Source organism: Lacerta agilis, chromosome Z (genome assembly GCF_009819535.1).
Source record: "Lacerta agilis isolate rLacAgi1 chromosome Z, rLacAgi1.pri, whole genome shotgun sequence".
NCBI lineage: Eukaryota > Metazoa > Chordata > Lepidosauria > Squamata > Lacertidae > Lacerta > Lacerta agilis.
Window position 1 is genome coordinate 8,663,196 of NC_046331.1, and position 22,145 is coordinate 8,685,340.

Genomic DNA, 22,145 nt, shown 5'->3' on the forward strand with positions numbered 1-22,145 from the left:
AAAGAGTTAAAAGAGTCAGTTTTTAAGACTCGCTTCAGAGTTCCCACATGAAGGATATGCGGGGCTAAAACGACAGATAAATATAGATTTCGAAAACAGAAGGGGGGGGGGGGAGAACCGAATCAGAACAATGAGATTCTTGGCGTTGTTACGCGCTCCTCGAAACACAAGTTCTCCGCCTGCTGCAGGCAGGCAGTTTGAGCTCCAACCCCATGAATGTCGTCTCTTCCCTGGTCAGACGGTGACCGGAAATGATGTGGCGTTAATCTTTGCATTGAGTGCCTTCCGTTCTTCGCTCAGCAAAAGCAAATGTTCGCTGCCTGCAAGAGCGACGGAAGCAGCCATATTGGAGTTCCCAAAAGCGCCTCCGAGCATGCGAAGAGTTCCCTTCACAGTCGCCCCCCCCCCCCCCGGCCATTTAGCAGTATCAAGATCATAAAGAAGTGTTAACATTAAAACATGACGCGCAAATCCATAAAATAAATTATGGATTATTTGGTTAAAGCGTGTTACTGATAACATCAAGGTCACAGGTTCGATCCCCAGGTGGGACATCAGTATATTCCTGCACTGCAGGGGGTTGGACTAGATGGCCCTTAGGGTCCCTTCCAACTCTACGGTTCTGTGATACTATGAAATCAACGCACCGAGAGGTTAAGTATATCAAGCATTCCCAAAACCCCATTTTACACCAGGGGAAACCTCGACCAAAACACGGTTGCCAAGGTTTGACTGTAAGCACTGCTGTGGATATTTAAAGCACACATTTCATCCCTCCAGAAAATCGTAGGGAACTGTAATTTGTTAAGGGTGCTGGGAATTGCAGCTCTGTGAAGGGTAAACTACAGTTGATAGAATTTGAGATGTAGGAGTTGCACTTTAAATGCTCTTGTATGCATCAAATAAAGGAATGAATGAATGAATGTGCAGGGTGTCTTTGTTCAAAGGGATTTATCAAAAGAAAAAAAGAGATTTAAGGGCAAAGTTTGGCCATATAACAACAATGCAGCGAGATAATATAGTACTCGCAATAAGGCAATTAAAGTTGGTCTGCTCTGCTGCATCACTTGGGATAACATTTGGGTTTCACACGATGAAGCCCCAGTTACACCACTCCTTAATAACTTGGAACCAGTTTATCTACGAGATTGCCTTGTCCCCCACATGCCCACTTGACTGCTTCAGTCGGTGGAATTGGCACTAAGTACCACAGGCGCTGTGGGTTAAACTATAGAGCCTAGGGCTTGCTGATCAGAAGGTTGGCAGTTCGAATCCCCGTGATGGGGTGAGCTCCCATTGCTCGGTCACAGCTTCTGTCAACCTAGCAGTTCGAAAGCACGCCAGTACAAGTAGATAAAAAGGTACCGCTCTGTCGGGAAGGTAAACGGTGTTTCCGTGCGCTGCTCTGGTTCACCAGAAGTGGCTAGTCATGTTGGCCACATGACCCAGAAGCCAGGGGCGGAGGAAGGCTCTGCGATGTCCGGGGCGGCAGCGCGGAGGAGGCACCCCCTGGGGGCGGGATGTACTGACGTGTTGTGACATCACGACGCAATGTCAGGACGGAGCGCGCACGCGCAAAATGCCGCACATGTGCACTCTGTCGCTGGGCGGAAAGGCGGCTTGTGCGGCTGCTGCGCACAACCGGCAGCTCCCCACAAGCCGCCTTTTCACCCGGCAGGCTCGCAACGTCTCCACGAAAGCAGCAGCGCCAGCCCAGATGGAGTGCGCACACGCAAAATGTGCATGACTGTACCAGAGTCGTGCATGACTGGACCTAATGGTCAGGGGTCCCTTTACCTTTACCACAGGTGGCGCTGTGGGACGCAGGTGGTGCTGTGGTCTAAACCACAGAGCCTAGGGCTTGCTGATCAGAAGGTCGGTGGTTCGAATCCCTGCAACGGGGTGAGCTCCCGTTGCTCAGTCCCAGCTCCTGCCCACCTAGCAGTTCGAAAGCATGTCAAAGTACAAGTAGATAAATAGGTACCGCTCTGGCAGGAAGGTAAACGGCGTTTCCGTGCGCTGCTCTGGTCCGCCAGAAGCAGCTTTGTCATGCTGGCCACATGACCTGGAAACTGTACGCTGGCTCCCTTGCCCAGTAAAGCAAGATGAGTGCCGCAACCCCAGAGTCATCCGTGACTGGACCTAACAGTCAGGGGTCCCTTTACCTTTACCTTTACCTTTACCACAGGTGCCGGGGGACGCAAGTGGCACTGTGTGTTAAACCACAGAGCCTAGGGCTTGTTGATAAGAAAGTCAGTGATTCGAATCCCTGTGACAGGGTGAGCTCCCATTGCTCAGTCCCTGCTCCTGCCAACCTAGCAGTTCGAAAGCACGTCAAAGTGCAAGTAGGACCTAATGGTCAGGGGTCCCTTTACCTTTACCACAGGTGCCACATAATAAATACCCTGGCTATTGAGATCATGTAGGCACCTTTGCCTTTACTCTTCTGTGCCTGCTTAAAATATTATTATTTAGACAAGCCTACCCAGGTGCTTAGAAAGTTGAAGTAATTTTAATCTTTTTTAGTATTTTAACTTTTGAATGTTTTGAAGTAGGGATGGGAAGTTTTCATCATTTTACTGGTTCTTTTTGAAAGCCACTTTGAGGGGGGGTTCCTTCATTTTAAGCAGTGTATAAATTTCATTCAATACTTAAATAATAATTATTATATATCTTATTTACAAATTTATAATCTGGACTTTCATAAACACATAGCAAGACATAGTACAACATATAAGATAAAATGATCCAAAGATCCAAAAAACAACAACTAAAGAAATATTAAAATTGGGTAAAGGAAAAAAGGGAAATCATATTGCAAAGGCCTATCTAAACAAGTTTTCAAAGGATGCCTGAAGGAAAGGAAGGATGGTTGTTGTTGTTGTTGTTGTTGTTGTTGTTGTTGTTGTTGTTGTTGTTGTTATAAAAACGTTTATTTTTTATTCATTGGATTGGTATATTGCCTTTCTTCCCAGACAGTTTACAGTTTAAAGTACAAAGACATACTGTAATATAACATTCAAAATTGGGGTGGCGGTGGAGACTTCCCTTGCACTTTGAGTAATTATTATACAAAATCAACTAATGCACTGTTTATATTTCGGATAGGTTTTGCAACAAGTGTGAATCTGGTTTATCCCCGCGGGTGTTAGGCACCCGAACCAAACCGTTTCAGTGTCCCCAACCAAGCAGAGTACTTTAAAAGCCTTAGAGACGCTGGAGCGGGTTCAAATGGGGGAAGATGTACAGAGGAACGAGCCAAAAGGCAGCGCATCGGGGCCGTCAGCGGGGCTATGCCAGGGAGGCGGGCACCAGCCGCTTGGAAGGAGGAGTTTGCCAGCCGTCAGTCGGCTTTCCTTTGCAAGCAAACACACCATTTATTTATTTTTTTGCTTGCTTATTTCACAGCGATAGTCACGTCTGGAAAGGTGGCGAGCAAGTGGGCGAGGAAAAGGAACCGCAGCCTCGGAGCAAGGGCTAGTAGCAGCCATGGGCAGGTGTGCTAAGATGGCAAAAATGCCGATGGAGTGGTTTGGTCAGCGTTGCCAGGCTCTCCTCTCGGCGTCTGACTCGGCGTTGCGCCAGGGATACTTGACTTTGGCGCTGGTAAGTTTCACATCACTACGTTGCAAAGTTGAAGAGCGAAGGGAGAGCCGAAATTGAGCAAAAGCAGGCGAGAGCCACAGGGGAATTCCCCTAACATGACGTCGCACCTCTCTCCCCCGGCATTAAAAGACAAACTTTAAACTTGGCGGGGGGGGGGGGGGAGAGAATGTGGATATCATATGGGTTTAAACCAAATGAATTTAATGATCGTGCGGTTTTCTCAAGTTTTACTCAGGAGTAGACCCATTGAACTCAATGGAGGTAGGTTAGTTGTGTCCATTTTCAATGAGTCTACTCTGAGTAGGGCTGCTGCTAATATTGGATGCAGCCTCATTAGCCAATGTCTGAAATAAAAAGATACAGCTTCTCTCTTTGGAAGAATATGACTATCTCAGTGGTTTTGGCCAGCAACACTAGTTCTAATTTCTTGAAAAATTAATGCTGTTTCTTGCTAAGATGATGTTGTCTAAGAGGACACTGCATCTCTGCCAAATTGCCATGGACATAGTATTGTTTTACACTGCAATTTATCCTCAGAAATTAGCTGGGTTTTATAGGGTTTGCTCCCTGGATGTGTTTGGCTTGTGCAAGAGTTCACTGTGAATTGCAACTTTCCTTTGACTGTGTTGTAAAAGGTAAATAAGCTGCCCCCTATCAATAATAAACTTGGGAACTATTTTAATGCATCAGAAGAATTTCTGGTTTAATTTTTACCGAGGTTTTAATGATTTAGCAAAACATTAAATTGTGGTTAATTTTTTGTGTATCTTTCTCCCCATTGGGGATTATGCAGCTTATAAATGAGTTTAACACAGAGGTGACCCACCCCACAGCATCAGGAACAGGACTTTGCAAGCATGCATAAGGGTGGTTATGCTTGTTGCTGTTGTTGTTCAGTCGTTCAGTCGTGTCTGACTCTTAGTGACCCCATGGACCAGAGCACGCCAGGCACCCCTATCCTCCACTGCCTCCCGCAGTTTGGCCAAACTCATGCCAGTCGCTTTGAGAACACTGTCCAACCATCTCATCCTCTGTCGTCCCCTTCTCCTTGTGCCCTCCATCTTTCCCAACATCAGGGTCTTTGCCAGGGAGTCTTCTCTTCTCATGAGGTGGCCAAAGTAGTGGACCCTCAACTTCAGGATCTGCCCTTCCAGTGAGCACTCTGGGCTGATTTCTTTAAGGACGGATAAGTTTGATCTTTTTGCAGTCCATGGGACTCTCAAGAGTCTCCTCCAGCACCTTGGGTGGCCCTGCATGGCATAGCTCATAGCTTCCCTGAGTTATTCAAGCCCCTTCGACACGACAAGGCAGTGATCCATGAAGGAGGTGGTTAGGTATGCTAGATGTATTTAAAAGGTTTCAGTTCTGCCTTGTGCCTTCCCATTTCTGTGGTAGAAGAAGAAATCCCTGTGTTCCTCTGTGGCAGGGATGAGGAACAACAGATATGGTTGCACTGCCACCCCCCTCATTCCTGACACTGGTCGTGCTGGCTGGAGCTGCTGGGAATTGGTGTCCTAATACATATGGAGGTTAGAGCTGGAAATGGATCAAAAGGGGACAGCCAAAATGAGGAAGTGGGTGGAGGAAAGGTTTGTTGAGACAAAAGACGAATAAGTAGCGACATGATAGATGTGTATGAAATTAAGCATGGCAAGGAGGAAGTGGACAGAGAATTTCTCTCTCTCACACACACAATACTAGAACTCAGAGACATCCCAGTGAAGCTGGAAGATTGGAAGGTTCAGAACAAATAAAAAAAATTAGTACTTCTTCACTCAGTGGTTCCTAAGGTTGGGTTGGGTCTCCAGCTGTTGTTGGACTACAACAGCATCCCTGACCACCGGTCCTTCTAGCTGTCGTAAAAGAAACAGCTGGAGACCCAAGTTTGAGAAACATCGATTAGACTTCGCTCCCACAAGAGGCAGTGACGGCCACCAACTTGGAAGAGGAGTAGACAAATTCACAGAGGGTCAAGCTGTCAATGGCTACTAGCCGTACTGGCTATGTGTTGGAGGTAGTATGTCTCTGGGCAGCAGTTGCTGGGAATCACAAATAGGGAGAGCACTGTTGTACCTGGGTCCTGCTTGCAGGCTCCCATCAGGCATCTGGGGTTGGTCACTGTGAGAACAGGAGACTGAACTAGATGGACCTTTGGTCTCATCAAACAAGGCTCTCCTTATGTTTTTATGTCACAAGTGCTCCACTCCTGTGGTGTTATTAAACAATGACTGTTTCCCCGTCCCCCAGATACATTTCCTGCTTTTCAGAATATTTCAAAGACCTGTATTTGCATTGTCTAAGTTTGGAGGCCTATTCAGCTGATGTATGATCTGGTTTTTTTTCTCCCCCCCCCCCTCCTCCAGATTATGAGTTTCTCTTTGCTAATGTATCCAGTGCTGAGAACCATTGTCCTCCATTTGCACTCTGCTGTTACTGGTAGCTATATTCCTGGATCTCATTCCATTGCACTCGTCAATTGCCCCAATGAACAGACTGCTAGAGACATTGCAAGGTAGGGTGACTTGACACATTCTTGGCTCCAGCGGGTCATTGAATAATTGAAATATACTCGTTTGTTTGCTGGCTTGTTTGTGCTGTTGTTACAAACAGCTGAGAACATTCCACTCTTTATTCTGAGGTTAAGAGATCAAGGTGGGATGGGAATGAGCTTCTACGGAGCAGAGTTATATTTCTCTTATACAGAGCTAGATCATTTGTCTGTCTAGCTCTCAAGGGTCAGGAATGAAGGGAGTTGTGGTCCAAGAGTAAAGTCTAGTTCTGTGGAACAACATTCCCGTCAAGATATGACAGGAACCCACTATCTGCACCTTCCAGAAACAATTGAAGACTTTTTTTGTTGTTGCTAAAGGATTTCTCAGCAGGATAAATGGGTCTTTACCATGAATGTCCATTTGTTAAAGTTTTATTCTTGTTTTAAATGTATTTGAATTGTGGGTTTTATATTAATTGCCTTCAGATGGTGGTTTAGAAGGTGATTAATAAATTAGAAAGAGGAATAGCTGGAGGGTTGCAAATTCATCACCCTGCTCCAAGACTTCACCCTATCAAGCCAATATTCATAAGGACTAGAATCTTACTTCTAAAAACAAATGTGAATTTGGCACTTGTGTGGTATGTTAGCTGAAACTTAAGAAACAGATTCAGCAATCAGACCACACAAGCCTTGCCTGTAAGTGCCATAAAGGGGACGTGGCAAGCACCTTTGAAACGTCCGAGAGGGGAAATTCCACATGTCCAAAATCTAGCATGGTGGGGTTACATCCAGCTTCTGTTTCTGAGTTTGAATGGCTCTCTGTTTCAAGCACTCTCTGCCAATGAAATAAATGTTTACCAAGCAAAGCAGAGTTCCCTGGGACACCTCTGTATAAATAGAGGAAACTTCTCCCCACCCCACCTCTTGCCCCATAAGCAGAAAGGAAGTACAAACAGGCTGTTTTGCCCAGCAAATACAAACATGTTGTGGCAGCCTCTCCTTTACATTATGAATATTGACCCCTTTCAGCTACCAGTCGCAATGACAAACCTAGACAGCATCTTAAAAAGCAAAGACATCACCTTGCCGACAAAGGTCCGTATAGTTAAAGCTATGGTTTTCCCAGTAGTAATGTACGGAAGTGAGAGCTGGACCATCAAGAAGGCTGATCGCCGAAGAATTGATGCTTTTGAATTATGGTGCTGGAGGAGACTCTTGAGAGTCCCATGGACTGCAAGAAGATCAAACCTATCCATTCTCAAAGAAATCAGCCCTGAGTGCTCACTAGAAGGACAGATCCTGAAGTTGAGGCTCCAGTACTTTGGCCACCTCATGAGAAGAGAAGACTCCTTAGAAAAGACCCTGATGTTGGGAAAGTTGGAGGGCACAAGGAGAAGGGGACGACAGAGGATGAGATGGTTGGACAGTGTTCTCAAAGCTACTAACATGAGTTTGGCCAAACTGCGAGAGGCAGTGAAGGATAGGCGTGCCTGGCGTGCTCTGGTCCATGGGGTCACAAAGAGTCGGACACGACTGAACGACTGAACAACAACAACAACAACAACAACAAGAGTGAGGCTTGATGTGCAATAGTAGGGTATGTGCTTTGCATGCAGGTGGTCCCTGGTTCAATCCCCAGCGCCTCCAGGTGGGGCTGGGAATGACTTCTGCCTGCCTGAAATCCTGGAGAGCTACTGCCAGTCAATATAGGTAATAGTGAGCTAGATGAATGCATAGCAATCTAAGGCAGCTTCCTATGTCCTTTTGGGATAGGGCCATAGCTCAGAGGCAGAGCATCTGCTTTGCATGCAGGAAGTCCCAAGTTCAATCCCTCCAAGCAGGGCTGAGAGAATGATTCTTCTCTGAATCCATGGAGAGCTGCTGCCCGTCAGTGTGTAGATGATGCTGGACCCAATGTTCTAACTCAGCAGAAAGCAGCTTTTTAAAAAAATAAGTTTTATTACATAAAATGTATACAAAAGTTTGTAAATTTACATAAGAGTACATACTTACATAAAAAACAAACGAAATAGCCACTAGAAGGAAAAGAAGAGAGAGAACAGAAGAAGAAGAAGAAAAGAAAATAATGGAGTGGAAGAAAAAAGAGAAAGAAAAAAATAATTTTTTAAAGGAAAAATTACATTACAATTGGTTGACTTCCACCGCTGCGTAACACTACCTATTTCCAACTGAAATTTTCTGCCATTCTTTCCTTTGACACCATGCATTTTTTAATGTTACTGTAATTCCGCTTTAAATTATTCTACTCCAAACACAACCAAAACCTTTCATTTGATCCTTGTTTACTTAAATATTCATTAAAACATTTCTTGTGTTCCTGTTCATGTGTACATGCCATGCACAGTGAGCAACTCCTGAACTCAGATGGTGAGCAATGATAAGTCTGGCTCTCAGAAGGAGCCACTGAGAAACAGGAGAGAAGAATCAACATGACTGGAGCAACTCTGAGGTTCACAGGATTACAACAAAGCTAAGCTTGTTGTTTCTTTAAGGGATGGGTGGCAAAATCAGTAGCCGTGGTATTTGGAGCATCCTGGGACTTTGCCTGAGTAAATCCATCCACTAGGAAGCTGCCTGAAAGAGAAAATCCACTGGAGGAAAAGAGGTCACAGTACAAACAACAGCTGCCTTTTTATCCTACCCTTGAAAAAGGTCCTAGTCTTCACTGCTTCTGTGTAAGGGAAAGGAACTAAACTTATTTCCATGCATCCCCCCACTGTGGAGGTTTTGACTGTCTGGACTTTGCTCTTAAAATGGTGTGCTAAGCGCAGCTCTGATCACGATCCAGTTTGTGGATTAAACATTGTTCGGTCCTTTTGGGAACAGGGTGCATTTGTGAAAAAACTTCGGTGCACCCACTGTCTGCTTAAGCAATGGTGTGTCATGACTATTCCCTAATTTCATAACCTAAAATTGCATAAGGGGCACACACAGAAAATGTTTGTCAAGACCATTGCTTATTCTCACTAAGGACATGTGTTGTTTATTATCACTAAGGATCAGGCAGGACTACTGCAAAACAAAGAACTTGGTTTAAACAAGCTTTCTTTAACTCCTCTCTTTCTCTGACCCTCCTGCTCACTCTGCATGCTTTCTGTGTTGAATCACTTCCAGGTAGCTTCCCCTTAACCTATGTCTTCCTTTTGTGTCACTATGTTCGCTTGCCAACTGCTGTCCTAGCCCTCTTAACTTAGTTCCACATACATTAATGCATATTTCCTTTTATAACTTTAATAAAATAAAGTTATTATTACAGTTAACTATAAAGTTTTAAAAGTCCATATACCCCCTTGAACTTAGTCTTTTAGGCAACGAGTTTTTATCTGTTTTGCCACAGGAGGAGACATAATTTAACTAGAGGCAATATCAGGGGGGAAATTAAATATGGACACTAAATGGGCAACATACAGAGAGTTGTTAATTGAAACAGAAAACCAGTTAAAATTGAAAGACTTTAATGAAGTTAGAGAGAACGTAACAGATTGGTTACAATATTTTCAGCCAAATGAAATGTTTAAGAATGATAAAAAAGATAGGCTTTGCGTATGAAATTTCAACTTTTCAGAGAGAAATAATAGAAAATGATACGAAATTATTATCTAAAATGTACAATCTGTTGCTAGAATGGGAAACGAAGAATGAAGAGGTCAAATCAGTCATGATTAAATGGGCACAAGATGTGGGACAGAATATTCAGATGGCGGAATGAGAAACGTTATGGAAGAATGATATAAAATTCACAGCATGTGTGGCGATTAAAGAAAATTATATGAAAATGATGCATAGATGGTACTTAACTCCAGTTAAATTAGCAAAAATGTATAAAACTAGAGAAAGCAAATGTTGGAAATGTAAAGCAACAGAAGGGACATTTTTTCATATGTGGTGGGATTGTAAAATTATAAAGAAATATTGGGAAATGATTTATAATGAATTGAAGAAGATGTTTAAAATAACCTTTGTCAAAAAAAACCCAACAAAAGCTTTCTTACTAGGTATTATAGGAGTGGACCTACCAAAATTACAATAGAACTTGTTTATGTATGCTACCACAGCTGCACGGACTTTATTAGCACAATATTTGAAAGACGAAAGTGTCCCATTCAAAGAAGATTGGCAAGTTAAACTAATGCACTATGCTGAAATGGCAAAATTGACAATGAAATTAAGAGGAAGAAACGACAATGAATTTAAGGAAGAGTGGAAGGTGTTTATTGCATGTACACAGAAGCAATGTACACAGGCTAATACATTAGCAGGGTTTTAGGTTTACTTGAAATTTTACAATGAATGGATAACAGGTGATTTAAATAGGTTACAAATTTAACAATGGACATGCAGCATGTTGATAAATAAAAGAACCAAGGAAGGGATTAGACTGAGGGAAGTCAATCTGGTTTGTTTTGTTTTTGCATTTTGTTTTTGGAAAATCAATAAAATATGATTATTATTTTTTTAAAAAAGAAGAGCTGCTTCGTTCCATATGCATTGATACAAAGGCAGTGGTGACTGGTGCCCATTGGAATTGATAGGGTGCATAGGAGACAACTACAGGGGGCTGTGGGTGCAAGGGCACCCACAGTAATATAATTGTAGGGGCTGGGCACCCACACAGTCAATGAGAAAAGCCAGCAGGCAGCAGCGGTGATGCCTTGGAAAGAGAAGCAGTTCAACCAGGTGACCCTTTTCCGGGGGGGGGGGGCTCAGGTGTGGAGGCAGAATCAAGCCCCTCTCTGCGGAAAAGGGTGGCTCGCTGGCTGTGAAGAGGGGGAGGAAGAGGAACTGCTGTTGGTCACTGCAGTGCAGATGTTCGATGTCATACGTACATGCCTGCATGTACTGCATGGGACATCACATGCACTATGTGCAGGTGTGTGCATGTGATGTCTTAAGGCAGCCCTGTTTAGGGAAGCTTTTATTGTGTTTTAATATTGTGTTGGAAGCCGCCCAGAGTGGCTGGGGAGGCCCAGCCAGATGGGCGGGGTATAAATAATAAATTATTATAATATTATTATTATGTCACACGTCTGCATTGTGGCAGCAGGCACCCAGAATCCTGAGGGTGAGATGGCATCCCTGATGGGGAGGAAGACATGAAGCCCAGCCGTAGCGGGTGCCAGAGCCAATGCTAGTCAAAGCCAAATAATTATTCCTTTGCCACCATCCTCCTCCCTGCTGAATTCTACAAGGGAACACTGAGACTAAAGGTACCCCTGACCGTTAGGTCCAGTCGCAGACGACTCTGGGGTTGCAGCGCTCATCTTGCTCTATAGGCCGAGGGAGCCGGTGTTTGTCCGCAGACAGCTTCCGGGTCATGTGGCCAGCATGACTAAGCCACTTCTGGCAAACCAGAGCAGCACATGGAAACGCCGTTTACCTTCCCGCCGGAGCGGTACCTATTTATCTACTTGCACTGGCGTGCTTTCGAACTGTTAGGTTGGCAGGAGCTGGGACCGAGCAATGGGAGCTCACCCCGTCGCGGGGATTTGAACTGCCGACCTTCTGATTGGCATGCCCTAGGCTCTGTGGTTTAGACCACAGCGCCACCCGCGTCCCTTGCTGAGACTAGGGAGGAGTAAATTGGAAGGCAGTGCCTTGCTGTAGGCTGGTTGTAAGGATGAAGGCAGGTGCAGGCAGGTGGAGTCTGCCTGAGAGGCTTTGGGGATTGTGCCCCATTTGCCCTAAGGCTTTGGGGATTGTGCCCCATTTGCCCAGGCTTTGGGGATTGTGCCCTATTTGCCCTAAGGGACCACCCTCTCTGTAACTTTCCACCCATCTGTCTGACATGCTGGTTGTTCAGATGTGAGTAGCATGTGTTTTATTTTATTATCAGGGAGCAAATTTGAAGGAGCCTTATCACTTTGCAGAGTGGGCAGTACCAGCTTTGTGTTTCAGAGTCAGGCAGCAGTTTCCTATAGCAGGTTTTTCTCCCTAGCATTGAAATCCGATGCCTACCTCCCTTCAGTGGGGAGTAAGCCCCACTGAACGCAGCAAGAATTACACTTGAGTGAGTTACAAATAGACTTAGGATGCACAAGGTTTAACGTCTTGCTTACACCTTGGATATTTTGAATTTAACTTTTTCCTTCTGAGATTTGGGGGCAGAGGAGACTGTATCATAGTGAATAGGCTGGGCTATTAGGATACTGCCCTGTCGGTTTCAGTCTTTCCTCACCTGCCTGCTTTCTTACATCCAGCCCTGGGGGGTGATACTAATCATCAGCTCCCTCCTCCTTAGCCCCCTTGCAGAACTCAACATGGAGGAAGATGAAGGCAAAACTAGAATTGTTTGATTCTGACCACTCCCTGCTTTCTGCCCCACCGGTCCCAATGGGCACCAGGCACTACTGGTATCCTGATCACCACTCCTCAGGAGGAGCTCAGCAGCCTGACTGTGGTTTAAGCCATTTGGCATGCAGCACAAAGTGTGCCTATTTATATTCCCCGGGCATTCCAAGATGCAGCATTGCAGCGGGAGTATTAGCAAACAGTACTTTCTTGATCATCTGACTGTAAATGGTGGAATATAAAATGCCCTGAGATCTATAAATAGAATAAAGAAAACAAGCTTATTCAACTCTGGGTGAATTTGAGAGAGAAAACTGGGAGAAAGCAAATTCCGGACTAGAGATTATTTGGGGAGGGATTGCAAATAATTCCAGGCTCCGTAATAGCATTGTATACCGGAAAATTAATGCTGAGGCTGCCTTGGAAACACTGTGCCCAGTTTTGGTTGCCCAATATGAAAAAGGATATCATAGAGCTGGAAAAGGTGCAAATAACAGCAACCCAAGTGACCAAGGGGTCGAAGCAACTCCCCTAAGAAAAAAAGGCTACATCAATATTCCTCCCCTTTAGTTTATTTAAAGTAAGATGAGGATCGTGATATAAAACAAATGTGGGGGAACTTTTTCAAGCCGAGGGCCACATTTCCCTTCTAAGCAACCTTTCGGAGACCACATACCAGAGTGGAGGGAAGGGCCAGAGGCAAAAGTAGGCAGAGAAACAAATGCAAATTTTACTTTTGTTCAGTAGGCTGCTTTCTGCTATACACTCTCACACACCTCTGTATCCTCCATCCAATTAATCAAGAGGCATGATCAGAGTTCAAGGACACATTCCAGCCAGGCAAAAACACTCAAGGACATTGAGGGCAGGGCCAGTGAGGGGTGTGGCTGGGGAAAGAGAAGGTGACTAGGGAACCTGGGGGATGTCCTAAGGGCCAGATAGAGAGACCTCGAGGGCCACATTTACCCCTCACCAGGCCTTAGGGTCACCACCACCCTGTCATATCACAAAACTGATGACACTGGGAAGCCAGGAGCAAGGATACTTAATGTGCCAATTAACCTCTTCTGTTTCTCCTAGGGCAATTATGGAGAGAAAATTGGCTGCTTGCGTGAATATCCTGCCCAAGGCCTCATCCATGTGAGTCAAGAACCAAACCCATTTGACCACTCTGGATGAATCGTGTGTGATTGTATGTCTCTGAGAATACTCTGCATGTTTTGTTTGGTTGTTTGTAATTTTTAAGCATACTTTCTTCTTGGCTTTTTGTATAGGTATATTTGGAATGGAGAGATAGAGGAAACTACAGAGATACTTCTGGTAAGTGCAGTGGTGGCTGGTCCATTAGAGTGAATGGGGTATTGCACCACCACCCCCAACCTGCCCTCAGCCAGCCCCCACCTGCCTGCCTCCTTCCTTCCTTACAACTGGTCCAGAGAGTGGCCTTTGGCAGTTTCCTTCCTTTCCCCTTTAATCTCACTGTTGCCCCTTGTAGAACTCAGCAGAAAGGGTGGGGGACAAAACTAGACGGAAACAAATTATTTTGAACCCCAATTATCAATTTTTTACCACCATTCATTATTTCATTTCAGCTTTGTCCATCTACCAAGTGGTCTGCTTGGCTATAGCTTCACAAATAGACCTTATCATTAATGCATTGTGATGACGCCTGATCCTCATATTTTCCCTTTCTGTTACAGCTGATGAAAACAAGGACCTCCAAAATCAATGAGTTGTCAGAATATATCAGGTGAGGTTTCTTATGTGGCTATTTTTGTTCGTTGGTTTGTTTTGTTTCTGCAGAGGGGCAGGGACACGGCACAGCTTAAATCTGTCCCAAAGAGTTGCTTGCAGCAAGTGACGGCTGACTCCTATTAGGACTGGTAGGACAGAAGGCAAGGAGCCCAACAGCAGGTGGTGCCAGAGCAGCAGAGCCAACTAATTCTGGTCTAGTCCCCTGTCATCCTCCTCCCTGCTGAGCTCTACAAGGGCAACACTGAGACTAAGGAGGAAGAAGCTGAAAGCCAAGGCTACCCCCTAGACTGGTTGCAAGTAAGAAGGCAGGGCTGGCTGAGAGCAGGCTGAGGGTGATGGTGCAGTGCCCCATTCACTTTAATAGAACCAGCCTCCCCTGGACTTATCAAAAGTATCTCTGTAGCTCCCTTTGTATCTCCATTCCAAATATACCTACACAAAAAGCCACGATGAATGTCTCAGCTTGGTGAAGCAGTGCTTTGTAAATAGAAGCTGCTGTGTGACAAGTTTAAAAGTCACACATGCAAAGTTATTAGATGGACAAGCCAGTCCTGAAAGTAAGGTGGCCCACCCACCGGGCACGCTCTGGTTGTGGCCCTCTATGCCGAATACCAAATCTGCAGCTGGTTGCTGGTTGCAGGTTTGATGGGGCTCCCTCGGGTTTTTTTTTAAGGAAATGATAACAGCCTGAAAGCACTCCCAAGCAGCTACTGACTGCCATTGTGATTTCCCACAATGCAGTGTTACTCCAGGGCATTGTGGGAAATGAAAATGGCTGTTTGTTGTAGACCCACCTGACCAGAATGCAGGGGGTGGGTGGGGCCCACATTGACACAAGTGGGTACTGCCATGATGCTGGGGCCTTGTCAGCTGGCCTAGAATACCAGGTACCTACACCAGGCCTGACCAGATCCCACACATTCACGGTACCGTTGAGTGAAACACACAGTTTTGTCTGGCCCACCAGACCTCCCAATTTGGCGCATTAATCAGTTTTGCCCAAGTCACACCCATCAGCCTCATACCTGATGTCATATGGGTGAGGTATAGATGCAGGAAGTTCAATCCTGCTTGGTTACTATCTTCCCACTCCTGTTGGCCAACTGTCCATCACCTGACATGATTGACAAGTGCGTGGGCCTGCCGGCTGGAGCTTTATCTTCCCCTACTATGCCAAAATGCTCCTGCACACCTGTTCTGATATGCGGCTCGTATACTGTTTTTACCTGTAGTAATTCCATTCTTGCTTCATAGTAAGATGCAGATAATCTGTGCATTTCTTCCCTCAGCTCCTTGCATCCATTCGCAATCCCTGAATTTATCAGCCTGCTCATTGACCAGGGGAACCCGGCCTATTTAAAATGGATGGAGGAGAGTATCCCGTATGATTAGCCGCCATCATCTAGAAGATGCTTCTGGACAGACTTTCCCAAAGGACTTGTGGATATTGCCAGCTACCATAGCATGGCAGTCCTCTCTTTTCGCAGACATGGTAAGGTGGAAAAGCTGAGAATGCTCCGTTAGTGGTTCTGAGTTGCATGAGAGCGGGATCCTCTCTGGAAGAAACAGGATCTTTGTGGTGCAACTTGCTCAGTCTTGCTGTTTCGGTTTAATATTTTGTGGCTATAATTCTCCAAAGAAAGTAGCTGTACAAGAAGCAAAGTCTGAAACGTCTCCTAACATCCAGACCCTGCTTGCGCAGTTGCCTCTCTCACATTTTCGCTGGTATCTCAGAAGGAATTCGGTGAACAAGAAGTAGCATTGTGAGCCAACCCTAAGATTTGGTTTGGACTCTGATTAGGTGCTTTGGAAAACAGCTCAGTCTGAGAAACTTCATGGGTTGCCCAATTTGGCTTGGGAGGTACGCAAGTCTGCTTCATTTCCACTCACTCCATTCACTATTTCGGGGTGGCAGGGGAGGGGAGGGGAGGCTATAACTTTGTTCGCTTTTTTGCAAAAGTGGGTGAAATTTACAGGCATTCCATTACAAGGATTGCAATGCCAAATTACAAGTAAAGAGGTCAAAGGGCTTTTGTACTAGACACCGTTAGAGATTGACTTTTAAAAACAAACACAAACACCTATATTTTCTTATTTTGGGAAGAACTGAGTGAAGTTTGCAGCCATGATAATCCCTTATGAGTGCATGACACTTACCCAGAAGTGGTTTTCCTGCAAGGACAGCTGCCACAGGTTGGGTGTGTGTAAAAAAGGAATCAAGACCCTGGTGTTGGGAAAGATTGAGGGCACAAGAAGGGGACAACAGAGGAGGAGATGGTTGGACAGTGTTCTAAAAGCTACCAACATGAGTTTGACCAAACTGCACGAGGCAGTGGAAGACAGGAGTGCCTGTCGTGCTCTGGTCCATGGGTTCATGAAGAGTTGGACACGACTAAACAACAACAACAAGGAATAAACCTTCATTGGTGTTTTGTCAGCAATTGGGTTTGAAAACTGCAGACATGAGATAGGTGACTCTGAATCAGAGATCTGCCAAATTGCAGACAAATAGGTTCAGGGGTTTGGTGGTTTGATTTTGGGGTGGGAAGAATGAAAAAGGATTATCCTTCTAGTGGGCTTCAGGGGTTCCCACTTCAGCTTGTGCCCTCTGTGGAAAATATTAATCACCTCCTAAAAAGCTAAAAACCTTCTTATTCTTTAAATTCCCTATTCTGGCTTCTCCCTAAAAATAAAAATATATAAGCACCCCTCTCTTTCTCTATCCTCTGAAAAACACTACTCACTTCCAATTCCATTTGCCTAGACATAAGTGGATTTCGTCTATGCTCCTTGCACACAGACTAATCTCATCAAATTCAGTGGGTGGCTGCAAATAGCTTCCATCTCATTCCAAAATGGCAGCCTTTCCCAACATGCTGTCCTTCTTCATGCTGGCTGAGGCTGGGAGTTGTAGTCCAAAACATATTGGAGGGCTGAGGAAGGCTGGCACAAAGCCTTGCATGATGATTTTAAGTGCATGGGAAATTCCTCCTTAATCTGCTGTCAGTCCATTATGTGATAAAGCTCCTACAACATCTGGAAATGGATTCTGCTCCCCTCCCCTCCTCAAAGTTATTAGAACTATAGTAGCTGAAGCAAAACGACATGGTGTGTGTGTGTGTGTGTGTGTGTGTGTGAAACTAATCTGTTTATTCCCCCACCCCTTAAAATGTAGTTGTCATTCTCTACTCAAAAACTGAGAAAAGAGGGGCGGAGGGATTTTTCTTCTTCCTCTGGTTCTGCTAACAAGAATAAGCCCAGCTGATTTTTTCAACTGGGAAGGGGGGGGGGGTTCAGTGCAGTGGAAAACTGGCAGATGTGGAAAGGATTGACCTATGACTGCCCTACAACCCACCTTACCCCCTGTCACAAATGTGTTGGTTTAAGAACATTTCTATCCCACCTTTTTGTTTAGAAAGCAAACACTTCAAACCATTTATCGCATCTGAAAACTGAAATACTGTAGCCAACAAACTATCTCCTTGCCTGCCAGTGTTGAGCAAGAAACACATGTATACAACTAATGTCTGAATAATGCTTTCAGAAGCACAAGGGTAGAGATCTTGCAACCTTTCAGATATTGCCATGCTTAAAGCCCCCATCATCACTGGAAGCAGAGTCCAATCAACATGCAGAGGAACATTTTCTCTGACCTTTGTCTACCACAGCTCAAGGGCCACATGCCCTTGTGGGCAACCTCCTGAGGGCCATATGCCACTGGTGGACAGGGCCAGAGGCAAAAAATGGACCGAACAATGAATGTAAATTTCATCTTTGTGCAGTAGGCTAATTTCTAAGCACACTCACAAATATCCAGGCAAGCAAGAGGCATTATCAGAGCTCGAGGACACGCTGTGCCCAGGCAAAAACACTCATGTTTATGAAACAAGGGTGTGGTCTGAGGAGAATCCCAAGGGTCAGAGAGAGAGAGGGGCGTGGAAGGCCACATTTGCCACTTCCCCCACCCCATCCCGGGGCTCATCACACCTGGCCTAGAGTTTTCCTTTGTTTATGCCTTTGCCTTGTTCCTTCATCCCCACTCAACCCAGGATCTCCCCCCTCCCTTCTGGTCTCTCCCCCCCCCTGTGAATATCCGCACCCCCAAATCCATCACCTCTGCCAAGCATCTCACTTTGTGCAGCAGAAACGTCTCCATCCCAAGAAACGCGAATGCCTTGGTGAAGTTGAAAAAAAAACTTTATTTTTTTAATAATAATTGTACATCTGTCATATTAATTACAACTTGAATATAACAAAACAAAAGGTCAGTTATTAAAGAGCAGCAAGTTGAAAGACTGAATCTTTTCTCTCTCTGGTTTTAATAAGAAGGTGCACAGAAGCATTAAGAATATCAATCGAAACTAATGTAAAAAAAAAGAGGGGGGGAAACCCCCTTGGGAGGGGGGAATGATATTTTTAGAGCCCCACCTTCCCCCCACCCTCTCACTATGGCAGATTAGTCTGCTCTGTTGTGGGGCCTAGATTTAAGTCGTGCAATGAGAAACGTGCAAATACAACCACATTCAGATCCCTCTGCAAACTACTGGTAATGATAACAGATTCTTAACTTCAAAACAAAACAAAACAAAACAAAAGTCAGTGCTTGGTCATTTCAATGTGTCATCCACAATGCTGTGCCCAGTACTTTTTTTCAGGTAGAACTTGCCAGAACTCAGTTTTTGGGAGGGTGCCATTGCCATTCTAAGAGAATGAGGGAGACATTCATGGTGAATCCCAGCACCCCTTTTTCTACAAAAATAGCACTGGCTGTGCCTTTCATCGTCAAAGAAAATGCTAGGAGACAGAAGCGAGTCTCTCTCTTTTTGGTCTTCCTCATTTTGAGGAAATGTCCCCTTTTCAAATCTTCCCTGTGGTGAAGAGTATATTGAATGGTGTGCATACTAAACCTCAGGTGTCAGTGGCAATTCCCCTCCCCCCCCCAGAGCTACAATTCCCAGAACTCCCTGTGTGTAGAGGGGTTAATTGTTGAACACTCTGAGAACTGTGGCCCTGGGAAAGGGATAGGTGTCTCCTCATCGCTCTAAGCCCCCTTAATAAACCACAGCTCCTAGAAATCTTTGGGGGAAGTCGTGGCCATTTAAAGTGGTATCAACATGAAGGTGGCCTGTATTTGAATTTAGAGGCACTCTCCCGAGAGAGCCTTGTGGGATGGAGAACCCTTGTCGGAAACTGAAGGGAGCTCAGCTAACTCCAAAATGGTGGCTCTTTCCCCTGCTTTGTTTTAAAATTCCTGTTATCAAAGAGATCGTTCTGTCACACCTGCACTTCAATTATTAAACCCACAGACATTGGTGCAGAAGCCAGACGCGTGTTTAGACGCACAAACTGGCCAGTCATCGGCGATTTGGCTCCATAACAACATTAGCACTGCCTAGTGGTTCACAGTTAATGGCACAATGAGCTCCGTTGTAGGCAGTGGATGCCAGACAACACTGAAAATAAAATATGTCAATATCAAGGCTGTAGTTCTAAACATGCTTCCTTTGGAGGAAGCTCCATAAGTAAGTTTTCCTTGGAGTAAACCTACTGAAGTTAATGGTTCTAGTTTAGGGCAGAACCCTAACCTGAGATCCACCGAGATCCATCAGACTACAATGTGGCCGGTCTCTGGCTCGGCTGGGCTATGCTGGCATAAGCCCCCAGCCTCAGCTCAGCCAGAGATACACCAGCTTCGTAAGTCCCTCACCCCAGCTCAGCCAGCTGAAATGTGCATGGTGGATCTTAAACCAGCATGAGACCTGAAAAGGGGTCATTCTGCAAGAGTGTTGGGGGGGGGCAGTACCAGCAGGGAGGATTTGACAGCTTGGTCACATGACCTGGCAAACTGTTGTAAGGTAAGCTGGCAAAACTCAAACTCTGTTTTAAAGCCTCCTGTCCCCTCTGGTTTGGCTTAGGCTGGCTGAGATAGTGGTAGCCTCGCTCCCAAACAGAGCTTGGATCTGGCTTACTTTACTCCACCTTCCCATACACATGATCGCTCCCTTAGCTATGCTCATTAATTTCAACGGGTCTACTCCGAGTCAAACTTAGTTGACTACCTCCCAGTGGGTCTTACCACCAAGTAGACTTGCATAGGACTGCATTGCTCTCATGCGATATCAGATGCTGTCACTCAGCCAAATCTCATTTGGTTACATGGTGTCTTCATGAAACTGAATCAGATCTAAGGGAGGAAGCTTTGCCTACACTCTGATTTGGCTTCAGACACCATTGCTCAGCCAAACCTCACTAGCTTATGTGCTGTCATCATGAAGCCAAATAAAGCGATTTCTGACGCCTTTTCATATGAGTGAAAGTGTGGACATGCTTTTAGTGTACTATTTGATTAAAACTGGATAGGACTGCCGAGGACCAGATAAAAATTGCTTCAGGGACCAGATCCAACCCACAGGCTGGCAGCTGACCATCCCTCCTGCAGAGCAAGCAAACAGTACAGTAATAAATTTGATTCTTCCTGCCTCGTTGCGATATGGCTCCATGATAACACCATGCAAGCTAATGAGGTTCGGCTGAATTATGACATCTGAAGCCAAATCAGAGCAAAGGCAGCAATGCCCCCTGCCATCACTCTGATTTGACTTCATCACAACACCATGTAAAGCAATGAGAGTTGGTTGAACAATGACATCTGAAGCCAAATCAGGCTTCCTATTCCCACACTCAGGAACTGTTGGTTTGCAAAATGGCTCCTGGCAGCACTTTACAGTCCCCACTACAAAAATCAGATAAAGAGTCCCAACTTTTCAGCCTACAGAAAAGGTGTCAGATTTGATATTGGGGGGGGGGGGCTTTTGGCTCAGCCCTAGCTAATACTGCTTTACCTTCATGGATGACTATATAAGCAAATACCATCAACTTTCACAACTTCAGACATACAAGAGAGGTTGGGTTGCACTGCATTCACCCCCAGTTCTCCTGCTTCCACCTGAATCTTTGCAGGACACTTGGAATGGAACATTTTTTTCAGTTGATTCTACCTGTCTATTATTATTGCCTCTTCCTCCCTGCCTCCTCTTTCCCTGGCCACCCAGCTCCTCCTCAAAGACTTGTCATATTGCACATACCTATCAGAGCTATAACCTCAGGCTTTGCTTGCACACACAATAGAATCAGAGTGGCCCAGTTGCAAGGCAGAAGAATTAACTGGACCACTGCAGGCGTAGAGTAAATTCCATAAAAAATAATCCCATATGTTCTATATCTATATTTCCATCTATATATCTCCCCATAAGTAGAAAACTAGCTGGCTAAGAACTTGACTCCCTGATATTCTAACTTTCTGCTTGGATGGAATTGTTCCAATGGGGAAGCATTCAAACATGTGTTCATCTCCCTGTCTTGCAGACTGTATTGGTACAGCCACATGACCTGGAAAGTTGTCTGTGGACAAACGCCAGCTCCCTCGGCCTGAAAACGAGATGACCGCTGCACCCCAGTCACCTTTGACTGGACTTAACTGTCCAGGGTCCTTTACCTTTTTTTTAAATCTTACAGTCCATCCTACCACATTAAAATTCTACCACCTCATTCTCCTGGATATGCAGACCAGGCCTCATTTGTGCCATTTTCTCACAGAACACGTGGAACCCTGGTCTTCCAAAAAATGCTGAGTCAGCCACAGTTATATTCACAGCAACCAAGCACATTCACAACCAGTGCCGGATTTATGTATAAGCTAAACAAGCTATAGCTTATGGCCCCACTCTCTTGCCCCCCCCCCCAAAAAAAAATTAAAGGAAAAAAAAACTGGATGTACATTTCCAAAATATAAGAGAAAAATAAAATAAAATAAAACCTACTTACAGCAACAGTGGCAAATGGCTTTAGATACCCATTAGGTCCATAAATTACATATATCATATATTCAACACAAAAAAACCAGCAACAATTTGTTGTTGACAAAGGACAGCTGGACATATAAAAGGCCCCATTACCTTCAGTAGCTTAGGGCCTCATAAAA

General features: G+C 45.0%; 1 protein-coding gene across 1 annotated transcript; it reads left to right on the forward strand.

The window, feature by feature from the left end:
- Positions 1-3,507: 3,507 nt before the first annotated feature.
- On the forward strand, positions 3,508-15,821 carry LOC117040440 (protein CutA homolog). Its single transcript, XM_033138219.1, has 6 exons — positions 3,508-3,606; positions 5,925-6,118; positions 13,490-13,549; positions 13,684-13,729; positions 14,110-14,159; positions 15,454-15,821. The coding sequence occupies exons 1-6, from the start codon at positions 3,508-3,510 to the stop codon at positions 15,554-15,556; spliced, it is 552 nt and encodes a 183-aa protein (XP_032994110.1). The 3' UTR covers positions 15,557-15,821.
- Positions 15,822-22,145: the final 6,324 nt, after the last annotated feature.

Bases quoted from the DNA above. Each gene is read 5' to 3' on its own strand.
- LOC117040440 (XM_033138219.1), top strand. From the start codon at position 3,508: ATGGCAAAAATGCCGATGGAGTGGTTTGGTCAGCGTTGCCAGGCTCTC. The intron at 13,550-13,683 runs GTGAGTCAAGAA...CTTTTTGTATAG, and splicing joins CTGCCCAAGGCCTCATCCAT to GTATATTTGGAATGGAGAGA. The intron at 13,730-14,109 runs GTAAGTGCAGTG...TTTCTGTTACAG, and splicing joins AAACTACAGAGATACTTCTG to CTGATGAAAACAAGGACCTC.